Below are 20,221 nucleotides of genomic sequence, written 5' to 3' on the forward strand. Positions count from 1 at the left end.
GGGAGGAAAATCAGGTATTAAATAGATTAAAAATAATCCTTCTTATGGAGGTGTCCCAGCTCACTAAACCAGATTTTAAAGGCCAGACGAAGCCTGCATGACTTCTTTGCTGTGGGCTTTTGGCGCCTGCGCGCCACAGGAAGTAGGACTCCATTGGCATTTCCGACTTGAGAAAAGCACTTTCGTCGCATTTTGTTCTCGCTCTGGAAGCCTCAACAATGCCTAAAATGTAATAGACTCTTCAGAAGCCGTACCCAGCCCTGTTGAGTACCAGAAGTTTCAAAATTACTTTCTTTTTCCTGTTTATCTTTGCTAGGCTCAACAGAACGCCTGAATTCTAGCCATTCAGGCCCTAGAGGCTCACTCGGCGCGGTGCATTGTGGGTACTGTAGTTTTCTCCGTATTTATGGTTACTTTAAGCAAGCGTGGCGGGGTTGGTTCAATGAAGTGAACTTCTTTTGGTGGCCCTCGGTACAGTTAAGTCTGAGCTCTTTCTGAACCTTCCTTTCTTCCCCATGATGTTTCTGCTGCACTCCCGTGATCCCTCGTCTATGAAGAGTTTTGCCCCCTGGAGAGAGTTGTGAAGAGCAAAGGACCCTAGACTGGCTTTTCTTGCTGCTGATGGATGTGGCTGCGGTTGGCGGTTCCTTAATCTCTCTGTTTTAGCATGCTTGGTATCTCGCCCCTCTTCAGGACGGCCGTGATCCACATGAGTCGAACTGGGAGGTCCTTCTTGTGCTCTTTCCTCAAATTCGAAAATCGTAAAGTAACAGGCACCTCAGGTTTCCCGTTCTGGCTTCTGCTTTAAAGGGATTGGTTCTGGTGTTGGATGTCCCTGTTTAATGGAGAGAAGTCGTGTGCTTTCCTTGCGATTAAATAACTTCTAAAGCATAATCTTGATTTGTTTGTAAGGCAGAGACAAAAAGTTACCTTTTCAAGAATTCTGCTTCAGCTATCTTCAACCCCCAATCCCTTAATTTTACATAGTAGAGTGGAGCAGTTTTATTTTTAAGTCTCTTTAAATCCACTGCAGAATGACCTTCTATTTGTCTGGTTTTCGGAGCTTTCCGAAACTTTGGAAGAGCAACCCAAAGTTAGGTCCTGCGACCTCTTCTGTCCCCTTTTTTCTCACGGTTAACTGTGTCACCAGGAACCAACAGAGATGGTTTTCTGTTAAACCCACGTCCCCTCCAAATAGCAAAGCAATGAATCTGCTGATTACCAAGGCAAGAGCACTCAAGAAAGGAAGTGACAGAAATGAGCACGCTTCTTCGGCTCCTCATTATTTTGCTGCTGGAGCAGCTAAGAAGAGGTCACACCTAAATAGTAACCCTCAGAATGGGGATCATGCCTCACCACCTGTGAGAAGCACTATCCAACTTCCAACTAAACCTTTGAGTTCCAAAGAGTGGGATAAACTTAAAGAAGATTTTAAAGGAAAGGCCAATTTTGAAGACTGGGTCATTTCACAGATGGCGCGCAGCTGTAGTTCTGTAGAGGTGGCTAAGTCTCTCCTGGCATGGGTAGCAGCGAAGAACAATGGCATTGTGGGATATAATTTACTCGTCAGGTATTTGTATCTCTGTGTCTTTCATAAGCAGACATCAGAAGTTATTGATGTCTATGAAATCATGAAAGCCAGGTACAAGACTTTAGAATCTGAGGGTTACACCCTTCTCATGCGTGGATTAATCCGCTCAGACAGATGGAGAGAGGCCTTGCTGCTGTTAGAAGACTTTAAAAAAGTCATGACCCCTTCAAGAAAAAACTATGACGACTGTATACAGGGAGCCCTCCTTCATCAAGATGTGAACCTGGCTTGGAGTTTGTATCAGGAATTGTTAGGGCATAATCTCGTTCCTCTGATGGAAACTTTAAAAGCCTTCTTTGATTTTGGCAAAGACCTAAATGATGATCACTATTCAAACAAGCTACTGGACATTCTTTTGTATCTAAGGAACAATCAGCTGTACCCTGGAGAGTCATTTGCACACAGTATAAAAACATGGTTTGAAAGGTAATTTTGATTTTGTATGTGTTTTGTCGTAGTACCTATATTTTAAAACTAGTCCCTTTTTTTGTGTTGTTAGTTGCTGAGACTCCTGTTATTCCGGTTATGCCTTTTCCCATCTTGATATGAGTTGTTTCTCCTTTAAGACAAAAGATTCTCTTAAGAAAGTAGTAGGAATAATTTGTGTTAATCTCTGCTTGTCACATAAAAGGGAATTATAGAGCACCTTTTGTTTTTATATAAAGAGGTATCTTCTTTTTAGAACTAGTATTTTATTTTCTGAGGCCTCTAACATGAATAATGGGCAACATTACAACAAGAAAAGGGTGTGAAAGGGTTTGGGTGTTGGGCAGATGCATGTGTGAAGAAGAGAGGTTGACTCTGGGTTTTTTGTTTTGTTTGTTTTTGTTTTTGTCAAACTTCACCCTACTTTTAAGAGAGAGAGTCTGTGTAGACTCCGAGTTAATAAGCCCTGAATCTGCCTGACTCCACTCCCATATTGCTGGGGTGACAGGTTCAGGCTGCTGTCCCAGGTGTGTACATGGGGATCTCAACTCAGATCTTGCTTGTGCCGCAAGCCCTTTACCCAGTGGTCGTTTTCAAGCTTTAAAAAGTGCTGACTGAAATAATGTGCTGGGCTTAGTCTGTAATCCCTGTGTTTCATCACATGGAATGATTGGAATGGATGGCCAGTTCCTGATTAATCCTCATGTGCAAGCATTAAATGGAAAAACATCCTTCCAGTTTATTTTGGATCTTTTCTTGTTTGGCCAAACTCCCCTTTGCTTTGGCTCTTGTTATTAATCAGATAACTGTTCATTGCTTCACTCGTTTACTCTCATTTCTTCGCCATTAATTTATTGCAGGCCATTTCCTCAAAGCTCATTCCTTCTTTTCTCTCTTTTTGTTGCATATCACGTTTACAGAACTTTTAGGTAGCAATCATGTCTAATTATCTTAACATACTTATTGAGTATCAGAAGGGGAGTGAGAGTGTGAAAATCTTGCAATACCAAGGAGTTTTTTTTTTTTTTTTTTTTTCTTTTTTCTTTTTTTCTTTGAGACAAGGTTTCTGTGTAGCTCAAACTCAGAGTGACCCACCTGCCTCCACCTCCTGTACCTTTCAGAGTGCTGGGATTAAAAGTGTGAGCTACCATATCTGTCTTCTTCTGTTTTCAGGTACACTGTTTTTCCAGTAGAGTTTTAGATAATTCATGTCAAAACCACGAAAAGAGATGATGGGAAAGGAATTAAGATTGAAAATAGGTACATTTGTGTTTTTGTTTTGTTTTGTTTTTCTGTAGCCCTTGGCTGTCCTGGAACTTGCTCTGTAGACCAGGCTAGCCCTGAACTCAGAGATCTATTTGCCTTTGCTTCCCAAGTGCTGGGATTAAAGGCGTGCACCACCAATGCCTGGCTGGGATATTTGTTTGAATGCAATTTTAGATTTGAATGAGGTCATGAGGTCATGAATTAACTGGGGAAGGAAAGAGGGCGATGGAATCAAGAATCAATATGAGGTAATGGTAATTTACATAAGAGGAAGGATATGGCAATTGAGTGAAGAAATCACTAAGTAATTTTTAAATGGCGCCAATTACACTAGAGCCGCGTGTATATCTGGCATCATATCAATGAGGATGCCATTCCTGGCAGTGGTTTATGAGGTAGCAGAGTATGAGAGATGAGAGGAATTACTCCAAGCAGGTGCCATGTCAACAGCTTTCTGAAGAAGGTTAGAGTTAAGAATGTGATTTAAAGAATGTGTCTATACTTTTTGCATATTTGTAGTGAAAGTAGATTTAGATATGGGTTCTGTTCTTGTTTTGTTTGAGATAGGGTCTCTGTGTAGCTTCGGCTGTTCTGGAACTCTCTGTGTAGACCAGGCTGGTCTTGAACTCATAGAGACATGCTTGTATCTGCCCTCCAGAACTAGAAATAAAGAGCATGTGCCACCATGACCCTTAGATGAGACTTGGACAAGGAGACTTATGTCAAGAGATGAACCAAAAGGATCTAATAGAACTCTGCCCCATCCTTAACCCTGGCCACAGCCTAGAAGCCATTGTAAAAGCCATCCCAAGAAAGTATTCTGAACTTCTCAGAGCTCTTCCTTACAGAATGTTATATAGTGGCTGTCTGTCATTAGGTTCAGTAGGGATTTTTAACTTTCTGATAATTTGGTTTGTCATTTTTTTGTAGTATTCCTGGAAGACAATGGAAAGGACAGTTCACCACAATCCAGAAAAGGTAAAGACCATTGTTTGTCTTCAATTTGTTTGATTCCGACACAGTAAGTTCTGTTGGTATTGACTTAAATAGGAAGGGCTGGAGAGATGGTGCAGTGGTGAGGAGTTCTTCCCACTCCTTCCGCCAGCGCTGGGTCAGTTCCCAGCATCCATAGCTGCTGGCTCACAGCTGCTACAATTCCAGTTTCAGGTGATCTTCGCCCTCGACCTGTACCTGCACTCACATGCACACGCCCCACACACTCACACAAACACCAAACACACAATTAAAAATAAATCTTCAAGCCAGGAGGTGTTGGCACACGCCTGTATCCCAGCACTCAGGAGGCAGATGAAGGCAGATCTCTGTGAGTCTGAGGCCAGCCTGGTCTGTGGAGTGAGTCCAAGAGAGCCAGGACTACACAAAGAAACTCTGTCTTGAAAAACCAATAAATAAATACAGAAAAAAAGAAAACTTTTTTTTTTTTTTTTTCATCTAGATGCCTAGCAATTGTCTCTTCTGGGCTTTCTGGTAAGCTGATAAGTAATATTTTCAAGTTCACACACACACACAAATCAAATGTGATGATCACAAAGGTTTTAATATTAGTATTAGTACATTTTTGTTTCCTTGTGCTTTGGAATTACTCATTTTAGGAAAAAAGTTATTTTCTAAGACATTATTTAATCTAAAACATTTCACTTACAGTGGCCAGTGTTCAGGCTGTGGCAGAGCCATAGAGTCTATTCAGCTGAGTCCAGAAGAATATGAATTTCTCAAGGGAAGATTCATGAGGGATGTGATAGATGGTGGCGACCAATATAAGAAGACGACGCCTCAGGTGAGTCTGGCAGGCGTTACGGTATTCTCAGATTGCTTGTCCAAAGCAGAGGCCAACAACAAGAGAAACATTGTTGGCAAATATTTTGTGCTTTGTGAGCTGTGCAGTCTCTTGTAATGTTTTGGTTATATTATAGTTAAAACAGCAATGGACAATATATAAATGAAAGATTGTGACTGTTCCACTGAAACTAGTCACAAGGACTAGGAAGAGGCCAGTGGGTGAGGTGGATCATATGCATGCCCGGGGCCCACGGAGGAAAGGAAAGGCATAAAATCCCCTGGAACTGGAGTGGCTGTGAGTCACCATATGGGTGCTGGGAACGGAGCCTGATCTTCTGCAAGAGCAAGTGCTTTCAACCCTGAGCCATCTCTCCAGCATGCCCCACTCCCATCCTTCAACTCTTCCTGTGCCCCTCCATCTCAGATTTATGGCGTCATTGTCTTCAGTTATTGTCCTTGTGGGCCTTTTCTTACAGAGGACCTCAGTTCAGTTCCCAGCACCTATATGGTAGCTTAAAACTACCCCTAACTTCTGATCCTGGTACCCTCTTCTGGCTTCCACCAGCACCTGGCACACACACACACAACACATATGCACATGTCGACAAGACACTCATACACGTAAAATAAAAACATATCTTTAAAAGTGATTATTGTTGGGGGTCTTCCAGAGGTCCTGAGTTCAATTCCCGGCAACCACATGGTGGCTTACAACCATCTATAGTAGGATCAGATGCCCTCTTCTGGCATGCAGATAGAGCACTCATGCATAAAATTGAATGAACAAATATTTAAAAAATTATTGTTATATATCTATACATACATGTATGTGCACATATGTATATTCTCTGTCTGTCTATCTATCTAATCGATCGATCTATCTATCTATCCATCCATAAAACTGCTGGGTACATTCAATGTTGCTCACTTATGTGACCATTTAGGATTTGATAACCTATAGTCTAGATAATTAATTTGGTACATGGGTTTCTCAAATTTCATATTTGTGAACCATCAGAATATCTTAAAATGCAAATTCTAAATGAGATGTTGGGAATGAGGCCTAAGGTTCTGTATTTCAAACAAGACTAGATGATGTTATTTTGGTCTTTGGCTAAGACTGTAGGCTGTTTAACTGTTTACTCTGCAGTGGTTTGGTGGAAAGGCCTTTGAATATGCTACATGCCATATGCTTCTTGGTGTAACACACACCTTCCCTCTGTTGCTGATGCTCACCTGTGCGGGGCAGGGTATTGTTTCTATGACACTGGGTAGGAACAGGGTCTCCTGCACATATACCAGGCAGGCACTCTACCACTAAGCTCCGAGTCCCAGTCTCTGAGGCTGTTTGAACACTCGATGAAGAGTGATTGACAGATCTCTCTGTATGAAGGCACATTTCCTGCTCTATGGTTAATAAGTAGCCTGTGAGGTAACATCGTGAGCCCATGCTGATAGCATGGCACCCATTACCCTTTTATCCAGTGGTTTTTAGCATCATGGAAATGATCCCCAGTTTAAAATTGCAAAGAGGTGCTTTTGTCATTATTTCAGTTCTTCCCACATCTAGTAACTGGCATTATGTTGTATGTAATATTTCTTATCTTTCTTTTTTTTTGTCACCAATGTAGACATAGGACTCTTTCATAACTCTGTGTTGGGATCCATTGCTGTCATTTATGTTGATTTTCCCTGACTTGGCTAGTGGGAACCCCTTCAAACGGTCCTTGTCCTTTGCTGTTATTTATATTGATTTTCCCTGACATGGCTAGGGAAGCCCCTTCAAATGGCCCTCGATCCTTTGACACCTGTCCGTCCCTACCCCAGGCACTCCCCAGTCATGGAGCTCTCCTAAGTGGATTCTTTTGCTTCATACTACCAACAGCTCCACAGTGCAGGGTTCGTTTTAAATACTTACTTATTCTAAATGAGTAGAAGGAAGTGTTGTTCATCTTTCTGTGCTGATTGGAACTCAGATGAAATCTTCCCCTTGGATCCTGATGCTTCCAGGTTCTAGGAAGTGCTGTGAATAGCAAAAGGATTTGACGTGTTAAATCAGCCCAACTCACAGAGCTGCCAACTCTCTTCATAGAGCTTGGGGACATAAGTTTTTCCTTGGCTCTTTACTAGTATCGTTTCCTCTTCCTTGTGCCCTAATTCTTATAGTAAAAGACGCTTAAACTATTAGAAAATAATAATAGCTACAGTGCATATTTAATGATTACTGTCAATGAAAAAAATAATTTTTAAAGAGAATGTTAATTATGGAATCAATTATGATCTGGGAATGTAGATTCAAGTTACCCCAAATTCCATTTTCCAATGTGGTAACAGTTTCATTACATTTTTAGAGGAACAAAACAAAAAGTCATAAAAACTGTCTAGTGGAACCATCACATAGGCATGCTATGGTGGAGTGGGGAGGTCTCTGTTATAGGCCTCAGGTGCCCTGGTGACAGCTGGTGGAAGAGAAGTGTTTGTTTCTAAAAGTGTTTACCTACTAGTCACAGGATGTTAGATCACATGCTGAAGTGGGCAGTAAATGGCTATTTAGAGGGTTAAAATAGCCCAAGATAATTCAGCCCTGGACCTTCAGCATTCCTGCTTTCCATAATCACTGGAATTCTAATCAGTCAGTCAGCCTTTCAGAATGTTGAGCATAGGTGCAGCTTTTCTTTCTTTCTTTCTTTCTTTCTTTCTTTCTTTCTTTCTTTCTTTCTCTCTCTCTCTCTCTCTCTCTCTCTCTCTTTTCTTTCTTCCCTCCCTCTCTCCCTCCCTCCTTTCTCTGGGAACTTTGCTTGACATAATGTATGTCATGCACCTCTCGGCCTGTTATAGTCACAAAGTCCGAAAGCTCGGGATAAGAAGTGTGGCTGTGGTTCACTGGCTGGATTGATTCAGGACTTAATCTGCAGGAGAGGCGAGGCAGGAATGGGTTTAGAGCACTTCTGTTGAATAGGAGTGAAACCAACTCATTCTGAGCTGGAACGAGGAATTAAGGGTGAGGGGTAAGGTGGGTGAACAGATGACATGATGAACTTGGTGCTTTTGTTCAGACTTGTAGTTTCTCTGAAGTGCAGGAAGCAAATTGTTCACTTAAAGGAAAGAAAATGATGGTAGCTTTCGGGAAGAGTTAAAGTCCTAGAGGTTTGGATCATTTGTGAAACAACGAATCAACGTATTGCTGTCCCCGAGTTGAGGCTGGAGGATGTATTACCAATGGCATCGATCTATCACAACAAGCCGTTTTCAGAAGTCTTAGGCCATCTGTCTAGGAACAGAAAAGACAAGTGAAACTGATGGTGCAAGGTTTTTCTAGTCTGGTACAATTGAGGGAAATGGGAAAATAAGAGGTGAGAAGGTGGCTGGGTGAATGAGACTATGTTTAATGAGGAAGGAAATGAGGATGGTGGGAGCTCGTGGGCTTGGAGGTGATAGGAATTAGAGTGGGCCAGGAGCTCCTTGAAGCTGAAGAGCGTAGAGAGCATAGCCATGACAATCAGGGTTCCGTCAGTGCTGCCCCGAATTGAATTTTCGAGAAGGGGTGTGGAGTGCAGGTGCTGACAAGAGCCAGATAGGGCTGGACAGACAGACACAGCCGTCGAGAGTGTCCGTGGAGGAGACTGATTCCACTTTACTTATTTTTTCCTTTCGGTTCTAGGGATCAAACCTGGGGTCTTCTGCGTGTCAGTCGGTACTATTGGGCTGTTAGTCCTCTATGATAATCTGCATCTTTCCTTCCCTCCATCAGCTTCCCTCTTCAAAGTCTCTCTCTCTCTCTCTTTTTTTTTTAAGACAGAGCTTCTGCCAGGTGTGGTGGAACACGCCTTTAATCCCAGCATTCTGAAGGCAGAGGCAATTGCTTCTCTGAGTTTGAGACTAGCCTGGTCTAAGAGTTCCAGAACAGCTGAGGGGTCCACTGGGAAACCCTGCCTTGAAACAAGCAAACAAGGAACTCAGAGGACAACTTATGGGAGTAGTCCTTGCCAACCTCAACTTGTTATGTAGACCAGACTAGCCTTGAACTCTACCTCCTGAGTGCTGGGATTAAAGACAGGGGCCACCATAACTGCCCTCCCTATATGATACTTTAAAGTAATAATTACACATCTATGAAATACTTGTCATGTGCCAGCATTTTGCTTTGCCACTTATGTTGGAGATGAAAACTGAGTGAGTACCAAATTCTCCATCAATATGCCAGTGTCTGTCACAGCGAGTAGCAAAGAAGGAAAGGTATAGAATGACATATGTCAAGGGACAGCAAACTGCAGATCACAGAGCAGATCAGGCTGCTACTTGTCTGTATAAATACAAATTTGTTGGTGGAGCTGGAGAGATGGCTCAGTGGTTAAGAGCACTGTCTGCTCTTCCAAAGGACTTGGGTTCAATTCCCAGCACCCACATGGCAGCTCACAACTGTCTGTAACCCCAAATCCAAGGGATCTGACACCGTCACACAAATGTACATAAAATAAAATTAAATAAATTATTTAAAAAAATTTTTTGGAACACAAATGACATCATTTATTTATTTACAGTTTGCAGCTTATGTTTGTCCTGAAGAATTGAGTAGCTACTTAAGACCATATGCCCTGCCGAGCTGTAATATTTACCATTTGGCGCTTTAAAGAAAACATTTGCCAACCTGTGGCATAGGTGAATGTCAGAAGCCTCAGCAGAAGCAAGGAGACAAGTATGAGTTTAAAGGAGCAGTGGGAGGAGAAGGCCTGTGTCTGTGGTTGGTCTGTGTTTGTTGTCTGGGCAGGATGTTGAATTAAAGGGTTTTTTCTATGCCAGCTTTAGTTTCCAAATAATGAGATGGAGACCTGTTGCATTTATTAATAAGCTTCAAAGCACTATAGCTGGGCAGATTCTCATCTATTCTAACCCGACTATGCTAGCCTGGCCTACTTCCCAGCCACATGCCTGTCACCTGTCTTCTAGTCTCACCCTGACTGCTCCTGCTCCATCTTTGTCCTCATGGCCTGGCGATCATATCCTTCTGCGCTCTGTCTCTCTCTCTCTCTCTTTCTGTCTCTGTCTCTGTGTATCTCTCTATCTCTGTCTGTCTCTGTCTCTGTATCTCTCTGTCTCTCTTTATTTCTCTGTCTCTGTCTGTCTGTCTCTCTCTCTCTCTCTCTTTCTCTTTCTCTCTCCCTAAGTCCCCCAGACTGGGAATGGATATCTTGCCTATTGTCTCCTCTGCTCAGTCATTGTCTCTTCAGTTTCTTTATTAACCAGAGATAGCTGGGGAACATTCTTTACACAACATTGATACAGGACATTCTTCAACAATCATGACAATGCTCACGTCTGGAGTGCAACCTGATCTGGGGCACAGAAATCAGCATCTGAACACACAATGTACAAGAGCAACCCCCAACTGCAGAATGAGTTGATGGGGTAAGATTGAAATACTAGAGGGTGGAGAACTGCTTAGCAGGGGTGTCTAAGGAGTTGCTTCTCTTTGGGAACATTTTGGGGGACAGCCTGGTGTCTGATTTGTTTCCAGTGCCTGCGGAGGAACATAGAGGGCGTGCAAATGTTGAAGTGGGTCCTGCAATGGATGCCTTCCTATTAATGTTCTTCCCTCTCTCTGGAGGAGCACTGATCAGAAACACGTTTGAGGAGAAGGTGATCCTCCAATTTCAGATACTGAGTTTTAGTGCAAGGAGAAGGCGAGGGCACGGGTGAAGCTCTGAAAGGAGAGTTAATGTTGGAGGTTTAGTAAACTAAATCCTAAGAATGCCTGCGCTCATCCAGAAAGAGAGGGAAGCTCAGTGGGTTCATTTGAGAGCCTTTTGGGGTGGCTGGGAACAGCAGCATGGAAGGAAGGTCAGAGAATCCCTCAGCGGACAGGACAATGCTCAGGGCAGTGTCAGAGGCTCCAAAGAGGTTAGAAGAGGACTGATAAACAGTGACTTAGCAACCAAGAGGTCACTGATGGCCACAGGAATGCAGGTGAGGCAGTACAGTCAGGGCCAAGTTCAGCCAGGTGTGAGCGGCAGAAGGAATACATTCGGAATAAACCTGCTTTTGAAATGCTTCTTAAGGATGAGATGGGTTCTTCGTGTCTAGAGAGTGCTAGGGCCAAGAAGGCGGGGGCCACCTCTGCCTGTTCACAGAAAGAAGAGACATCAGTGAAGATAAAATTGTTGACTAAGCCTTGGAGAAACGATTCAGTGCCTGAGAGCGCGAGCTGCTCTTCCAGAGGACCTGGGTTCACTTCCCAGCACCCACATGGCAGCATAGCAAAGCTAAAGCCATAGGGGCTGATAAGATGGCTCAGCCAATAAAGGTGCTTCCACCAAGCCCAACGACCCGCGTTTGACCACCAGAACTCACACAGTAGAAGGAAGGACTGACTCTGACTTCTGCACGTGTGCCATGGTTCACGTGGGCACCTGGGCACACACTGACAATACATAAAATAAAAAGTCATGTTACATGTTATTTTGCAAGTCTGTTTGTGCTTTGTTAGTTTCCCGTGACTGCCCACACAGAATGCCACAAATTGGGTGACTTTAAATGACAAGCCACCCTCTCAGAGTCCTGGGAACTAGAAGTGTGAGGTCACGGTGTTGCCAAGCTGCTTGTGAAGGCTCCTGGGACGAGCCCCCCCCCTTCCTCCCCCCCTGGCCAGCTTCAGAAACAGTCCTCTCCCAAACATTTTGTTCTCCCCCTCTTTTTTCCCTTCCTATCTTAAATATCCTAATTTAACTCCCCTGGCCTGGAGAGGTCCAGGTGTTAGGGTTTTCCAAAGCTTCCAGCTGACTTTCAAGTGCAGCTGGGTCTGATAATGACCCTTTGTAATATGAGGGTTTTTTTTTTTTTGTTTTGTTTTGTTTTTAAAATGAGGTTTTGATGAACCTTACTGCATAGCAGCTTTTCTGTGGGGTAGAGAGAACATCTCTAGATATTTAAGAGCAAAAAGGCAACTTCTGGTTTTTCTGTTCTCCCCCCACCCCCAGACAAGGTTTCTCTGTGTAGCCTTAGCTGTCCTGGACTCACTTTGTAGACCAGGCTGGCCTCGAACTCAGCAGTCCACCTGCCTCTGCCTCCCAGGGTGCTGGGATTATAGGCATGCGCCACCATGCCCAGCTCAGTTTTTCTGTTTTTAATTAATTTTGAGACACAAGCAGTCTTTTGTTTGTTTTTTGGTTTTGTTGATTTTCCAAGCAGGGTTTCTCTATGCAGCCCTGGCTGTCCTGGAACTTATTCTGTAGGACAGGCTGGCCTCGAACACAGAGATCTGCTTGCCTCTGCCTCCCTAGTGCTGGGATTAAAGAAATTTACCACCACCACCTGGCTGAGGGTTTTGTTATTGTTGTTGTATTTTACTTTGGGGGTTTTTTGTTGTTGTTCTTTTGTTTTGTTTTTGAGACAAAGTTTCTCTGTGTAGCCTTGGCCATCCTGGAACTCAGTGTGTCGACCAGGCTGGCCTTGAACTCACTCCCTCCTCCCCCGCAACCAGCAAGTGCTGGGATGAAAGGTGTGCTCTACTTCATTGGGCATAAATTTAGTCTTTAGTCGAGGTGGCCTAATATTAAGTGTATAGCCCAGACTGGCTGTGAATGCATGACAAGCTGCCAGCATCAGCTTCCCTGGCTGCCAGGATTTTAAGTGTGAGCCACTAACCACACTTTCTGTAAAAAAATGTTTGTTTGCTGCACTTAGATGGTGTAGCCACCAGGTGGCAATAGTGTAACGTGTTAACCAGGTTATTGGGCAGGTCAGTCTTGTTAAAGTTTCTCACACTGACAGACGTCTGGCGATCTGTTTTCAGTTAGTGGGTGGTAGCAGGTAAAGAGAGGGCTGTGGGTGTGGATTTTAACTGAGCAAAGCAGAACTCTGAGTAATTTAACCTAAGACTAATTGTGTGGGCATCAGTGAAGACCAGAAAGAAAAAATAAAATTGGGGCAGGCATGGAGGCCCACTCTTGCTGATACCTCCTCAATGCTGGGTTTATAGGTATATGCCCACCACACCTGACTCGTCCTCTATTCATTTCCTTTTTCAGACAAGGTCTTTCGACATAGTCCTGGCTGTCCTGAAACTCACTCTGTAGACCAGGCTGGCCTCGAACTCACAGAGATCCTCTGCCTCCCGAGTGAAGGGCCATGGGTCACCAAGCTATGCTCATCCTTTGTTTTGTTTTGAGACAGGGTTTCTCTGGATAGCCTTTTGTTTGTTTTTGAGACAGAATTTCTCTATGTAGCCCTGGTGTCCTGGAACTCACTCTATAGACCAGGTTGATCTCAAACTCAGAGATCTGCTTGCCTGCCTCCTGAGTGCTGGGATTAAAAGTCTGTGCCACCGCTGCCAGGCTTCATCCTTTATTCTTAACAAAATAAATAAGTAAATTACAGTCCGTTTTATTTCTTTTTTTCAGCAGGCAACTGCTTACATAAGAATCCAGGCCTTTAGGATTGGTAATGGAGCTGGTTGGTGGTGCGTTTGACTAGTACTTAAGAAGCCCTAGGTTTAATCCCTAGGTTTATAAACTTGACATGGTAGCACAGGCCTGCAATCTCAGCAAGTAGAGGCAGGAGCATCAAAACTTCATGGCTCATTCTTGGCTACATAGTGACTACAAAGCCAGTCCGAGATAGAGATGCATAAGAATGCCTCAGAAACAAACAAATAAATAAAATTTCTTAATTTTATTAAGGAAAACGTTCAACGTGCAAAAGTAGAGAGACTAGTAAAATGGACCACCTTTTCAGTGATGCTGTCTTGTTTCATTTATATCCCCACTCATTTCCCCTTTGCCTGTCAGATTAATTTGACAAATCTAGCAGTTACTCGACCTATTACAGATTAACTTTTTTCCCCAGTTTTTCAAGACAGGGTTTCTTTGTACAGCCCCTGGCAGTCCTGGAACTCATAAAGATCTTCCTGCCTGTGCCTCCAGAATGCTGGGATTAAAGGCGTGCACTACCACCTTCAGACTTACAGATTCACTTTTAGGTAGCTTTCTTTGTTTCTCTTACCTTAAAAAAATATTCCTAGCCAAAACATGGTGGAGCATGCCTTTAATCCCAGCACTTGGGAGACTTGGGAGGGAACGGCAGGTAGAGTTATGTGAGTTCAAGACCAGCCTGATCTATAGAGCAGGTTTCAGGACAGCCAGGGCTAAGAGAAACCTTCTTTCTCTCTCCCTCTCTACACACATATGTGTGTGTGTGTATATTCCTTTTTAAAATTTGATATATATTTAATATATAAGTTAATACATATATTTAATTTAATATATGTTCCTTTTTAAAATTATGCTTTCCTGCATATTTAAAATACTTTGAATAGCATTTCTTAAAATTTTTTAGTTTCAAACCTTTTTGTAGTCTTATAAATTATTGGGGCATTGGGAGAGTGGCTCAGTGGACGGAGTACTTGCTTTGCAAGTCTGAGGACCCGAGTTCAGACCCGAGTTCAGGATCCAAATAAAAATGGGGCATGGCAGTGTGTGTTAGCCTCAGTGTCGGGAGGGGTGGAGACAGGTGGCTTCTTGGCGCTCGATGCTGGCCAGTCCACTTGAGGCTCAGTGAGAGACCTTGCCGCACAGAGCAGGTGGGGAGGCGGCAGTGGACGGCACCCATGCGCATCTGCTGTGTGCGGTTCTGGCCTGCACGGACACTCATGTGTACCACAAAGGCAGACACATTCCCGCACATGTACAGAGTGAGAACTTGAGAGCCGCTTTATGTAACTATTGTTTCTGGTTTAGAAATGTTCTCTGATGACCTTTAAAATGAGAACTAACACATTGGCACATTTTATGGAAATTTTGTTCAAAACAAAAAAATAAATAGTATCAGTGAGAAAGAACTGCTTTAGTTATCTTTGCAAGTCTCTTTAATTATACAGCTTAATAGACCACTTTCTAAAATAGCACTGTCCGGAGCATCAGTTAGGAGCGAGGTGAGCAGAAAACTTGTCTCTAGCGCCCTCAGTAGATGCTTATCTTGGTCTCGTCCAGTCAGTGAGCTTCTTCGAAGCCTGTTTAATGGGTGCTTGCTGACCTTGACAACAGGAACTGTGTTCCTGGTCTGCCAAAATCTGATGCTGCTGTGGAAAGGTCCCGATTGGTTTTCCTTGGGGACCTTATTCTTTGGGGATACTGGTGCTGTCTTGGAGCTGAAATGTCTTGAACTGTAGAATTATAATATGCAGAGAGGGTGTATTTATGTGACAGTGGATGGTTTAAATTTTTTTTCTTATTAGTTTGTTGCATATTAGTTTGTTGTCACTCAATAGCCCATGTAGGTTCAAATTCACCATGTAGTTCAAGCTACGTGGACCTGCCATTCTCTTGCCTTAGTCTTCTGAGTGCTGAAATTACAGGTTATTCTTCACTGTGCCTAGCTAAGAATAACTTTTTAGCTTTGAATTTGGCTGTGGGAGAGATGTAGGTTTCTTACTTGCTTTCAAGTATCACCTTTTTTTTTTTTTTTTTAATGAGTGTTTTGCTTGTGTGTATGTCTGCACCACTTGTGTGCCTGGTGCCTGTAGAAGACAAGAGGGTGTCAGATCAGACTAACAGAGTAACAGAAGGCTGTGGGCTACCACGCAGATGCCGGAACTGAACCCTGGTTTTCTGCAGGAGCAGCAAGTGCTCTCCACTGCTGAGTCATGTTTCCAGCCCCTCAAATACCATTTTAATGAAAGAGTTGACAGCCATCTTAGACTGTCTCAAGGGGGGGGGGGGGAGAAAGAAAGAAAAAAATTCCGGTCAAAATAGACAGCTGGAGGTACGGAGGAGGTGGCTGTCCCAAGCATGAGGACCAAAGTTCAAATCTCCAGAATCCACGTGAAAGCCTGACTCAGAGCAAGGGTCTGTATTACAGAGAGGGAACAGGGAGACAGGAAATTCCCTGGAAATTCCCAAGCCAGCTGTCCGGGTTTTCACAGCAGCAAAACAAAGAGACAGTCACAAAAGGCAGAAGGGGTGAAGACTAACCTCTGGCGTTGCCCTCTGACCCCCACACACCTTTACATCCGAGTGCGAATTAGAGCGGGAGCCGCAGCAGGGTGGCCCCGCAGGGAAAGACACGTGCCACCAGTCCTGACCACCTGAGTTCCATTCCCAAAACCCACATGGGAGAAGGAAAGAACTGACCCCGTGGAGCTATCTTCTGACCTCTGCATGTATGCCATGGCCTATGTGCACACACACTAAATAGAAACATTTATAAGAGACAACCAAAGAAGATATAGTAGGCCATTGGTAATCCTACGATTCAAAACTTTCAAATAATTTCAATAGCATGGGATTCTCTTTTCTCAGAGAAAAAGGGAAGGCAAATTCCATGCAGTACATTTGTTTGAATTCTTACGGTGACATCAAAATCAGACTGTCAGTCTTGCTTGATAATCTCTTCAGTTAACTGAGAGAACAGATGCCTTCTGATGTTTCTTGACATGCAGGACGTGCAAACAAGATGGCAGTGTAAGAACAAAATAGGTTTATCTTGGTGGAGGACATTGTTTATGTTTGAAACTGACCTGAAACTCCCATGTAGACCAGGCTGGCCTTGAACTCACAGAGACCTGCCAGCCTCTGCCTCCTAGGGCTGGGATTAAAGGTGTGCACCACTGCACTCAGTTTTCTACAGAGTTTATAGATCTGTCTTCAATCGTTTTAAGTTACAGGGCAGAAATCCCAACTGTGGTTTGAAGGGCAGCTGGACACTTTAGATGATATAAATTGAGATCTTTATCAGTCCCCAGAACTTTCTGTTCTGAGTTTAGAGATCTTGCTATTTCTAAGATAAAACATGGGATTTCCCTTCCCCAGATTAAAGAAAAAAATGTGATATTAAGTTTGGGGAGCTTCATGGCATTTAAAGATCCAAGAAACTGTGTTCTTCTGCATTGTCTAAGCCGTGTCCTTTTGATGTACTCATTTTTGATGTCCGTTCATGAGTGACTAACTTTCACTTACGGACATTTTGCCCAGTGCACCTATAACAGTCAGCCGCTGAGCTCCACAGTTGCAAACTTAAAGGTAGACACGTGATCACTGTGTCACCAAGCGTGTCACTGAAAGGGTTCTGGTTATAAAGGAGAAGTAACCAGTAAACTCAGTAAGTGTAGGGAGCCTGTGTTAGGCCCAGCATGAGCCTAATTTCGAGAAGGGATGAAGGGACTCAGAAGACTCGATGAGAACTCAGGGTCTCGATGCAAAATCTCAGATTTATTTTGACCATTGCGCAATGGGGTCACCCCTGCTGGTCAGCAAGGAGTCGCACTGGGAGACAAAGGCCTTGGGGTTTTTAAAAGACAAAGCGCGGGAATTTTGAAGTTGCAGTCTTGGCAATTTAGGATTGGATGAGGAAGCTGTAAAGTGAGGTAATTGGTTAGTCTTAGGTGCTCAAGCTTGGCGAGTCCTGCCAAGTGTGGATGCAGCTGCAATTAAAGGTGGGGGTGGTTAGCTCATCCTTGAAGATTGGGGCTGTGGGCTTTTGGCTGGAGGTCAGGTCTACTCAGAAGGATTGAGGCCATCTGGGTTGGTTGCTAGGAAACACTATCTCGAAGACAAGGCTCTGGTCTTTCTTTTTGCTGAGTGAAGGTCATTGCTCGTTCACTTTTTTATATCTGTCCTCACAGATAGGGTCACATTCCTCCGTTCTCTGGAAAGGTACTAAGAGGCTTTAGCTTAAGCTGGACCTAAAACTCAAAACTATAGGCTTTAGAAGACATACAGGTTACAAAGTTAGTCTGATCCTTTGACCTGTAACTTAAGAGGAGGTCAGTCACTCCTTGCAGCAGCTTCCCTTGGCGGCGTTCACACAGCAGACACGTTCTTATAGGGACATTCCTCGCAGAGGCGGTGCTCGCCTGCCTGCCTGCCTTTCTTCCTTCTTGGAATACTTTCGTATTTCTGCATTGTTCTTTGTACTTTCTCACTTGGTTTTTACTAGAGTTTTGAAAGTTTTCATTGCATGTATACACGTATGTCTGTGCACCACACAGAGGGCATTGGCTCTCCTGGAATTGGAGTGACACACAGTTGTAAGACTCTGTGGGTGCTGGGAATTGAACCTGCATCCTCTGGACAACAGCTAGTGCTCTGAACCACTGAGTCATTTATCCAGCTGCTTTTTACTGGAATTTTACCAAGTAGAGTTGAGTCTCTTTTATGAGATTTGATTAGAAACAATGCGCTTTTTCTGTGCTTAATGTCGCCATGAATTTTGCTTTACTAGGTGAGGAATGTTGTGCATTCCTGGGTTTTAGATATGGAGAATATTTTAGGGGCAGATCTGAGAGGGGTGCTTGATTGGAGGCACATGTGGGTGGAAATGCCAGAAGCTGAGGGATAAAGTCATGTTTAGGAGTTACTGGTTACTAAGAAATTTAATAAGATATTTTCTCTATTTAATAAAGGTTAAGTATGCACAGTATTTCTGACAGTTTCCACATTGGATTATCTTGGCTTTAAGAGATTAAAATTTAGTAAGAAGTCTGTTGGCTCATGCACTTTGGAATCCTAGCACTTTGGAAGTGGATGCAGGAAAATGAGAAGTTCAAGGTCATCCTCTGCTACATATTACACTCCAGAATGGTCTACGTAAGATCCTGTCTGAAAGCCTGAATGAATGAATGAATGAATGAATGAATGAATGAATGAATGAATGAATGAATGAGCAAACAAAGGAATAAATAGCATTTTAGTATTTTGCAAATATCAGCTTATTTAACAATCTTTAAAAATTTTTAAGCAATGTGTTTGTGGGAATGTGTACATGAGTACAGGTGTTGGCAGAGGCCAGAGGGGCTGGCCCCCTGGAGCTGGTGTTATAGATGGTGTTTAGAAGCAAACTCAGGTCCTCCTTGAGAGCTTTTAATCACAAAGCAGTCTCTCCAGCCCCCAAATTTCTCTATAATCATGAAAAAGTTACCTTGCTGCTTCCGTTTCTGCTTCCTGATCTTTCCACAGAGAAGGCTGGACGGATGGTTGGCAGTGTCCCTTTGGAGCGCTTTGATGTTAAGGTTTCTGTTGCCAAGCAGCTCCTTTATGTAGTAAAAGGAAACTAAGGCCAGATCTTCCCAAGGAGCAGAGCTGAAGGTGCAGCTCTGAAGACTGGAGTAGAATGGGAAGCTGTGACCTGAGTGTGTGAAATTGCAGCCCGAGTGTTGTGCTGTCAGTTGAGGCAAGAAAAGGCACCAAATCGTTATTGATGTTTCAGCTGTTCAAAGTTCTATTCAGAACCTCCTGTCCTCCTTTAGTATCTGAGGGTAGAAGTGTAAAGCTTTTACATGCTGAGCAGTGTGTAATGTCTCAGCAGTCAGGTTTATAGCGATATAGTGATTGTTCTGCAAGACTTGAAGAGCATTGAGGATTTGAGTAGGGTCACATGGTGTTTCACATGTGTACCCTAGCACTAGAAAGGCTGAGGCAGGAGGATTGATCATGGGTTGTCAGGCAGCCTGGGCTACGTAGTGAGTCCAGGACAGCCTAGACAACATGACCTTGCCTCAAAAAAAAAAAAAAAAAAAAAGTAAATAAGGAAAATAACCTTAAAGTGGGGGGGTGGAATAGATGGAGTTGCAGATAACACAACATTGGCCTGAGCTCTCAGGTAAAGTTAGTTAGCTCGTGGGGACTTACTTGTTCTGTCTCTTTTGTGTATGATTTAAATTGCCATTATAAGATTTTTTAATTGACACTTTATGTTGTGGTAAAGTGTTGGCCATGCAGACCCGAGTTGAGCTCCACAGCACATAGAGAAGCTGAATGTGGAGACCCACGTCCAGGTGTAGGAGGTGGAGACAGATGGATCACTGGACCTCACTGGGCAGTCAGCTGAGCTGCGCTTGGGAGCTCCAGGCTCAGTGAGAGGCCCTGGCCCCAAAATGAGGTGGTTGGGTTTAATCCCTAGGACCTAACTGGTAGGAGAAAACCATCTCTCAGAAGTCATCCTCTTACCTTTACACACAGGCCAAGACACGTGTGAATACACACACCACAGACACAGTCACACACACACACAATCACCCACAGACACAGCCACACACATACACAATCACCCACAGACACAGTCACACACACACATAACCACCCACAGACACAGTCACACACACCACACACAATCACACACAGACACAGGCACACACACACAATCACCCAC

The 20,221-nt window shown here is 43.6% G+C and overlaps 1 protein-coding gene across 1 annotated transcript in view; it reads left to right on the top strand.

Annotated features, from left to right (window-relative positions):
• Positions 1–92: 92 nt before the first annotated feature.
• Prorp (protein only RNase P catalytic subunit) overlaps positions 93–20,221 on the top strand; it is an 85,587-nt gene continuing 65,458 nt past the window's right edge. The window contains exons 1-3 of the mRNA XM_055608687.1: positions 93–2,017; positions 4,214–4,261; positions 4,949–5,081. Of these exons, the coding sequence (XP_055464662.1) occupies positions 1,035–2,017; positions 4,214–4,261; positions 4,949–5,081 (1,164 nt within the window). The 5' untranslated portion in view covers positions 93–1,034. The remainder of the gene's footprint in view (positions 2,018–4,213; positions 4,262–4,948; positions 5,082–20,221) is intronic.

This window comes from Psammomys obesus, unplaced genomic scaffold (genome assembly GCF_907164565.1).
Source record: "Psammomys obesus unplaced genomic scaffold, mPsaObe1.curated_primary_1811, whole genome shotgun sequence".
Classification (NCBI taxonomy): Eukaryota; Metazoa; Chordata; class Mammalia; order Rodentia; family Muridae; genus Psammomys; species Psammomys obesus.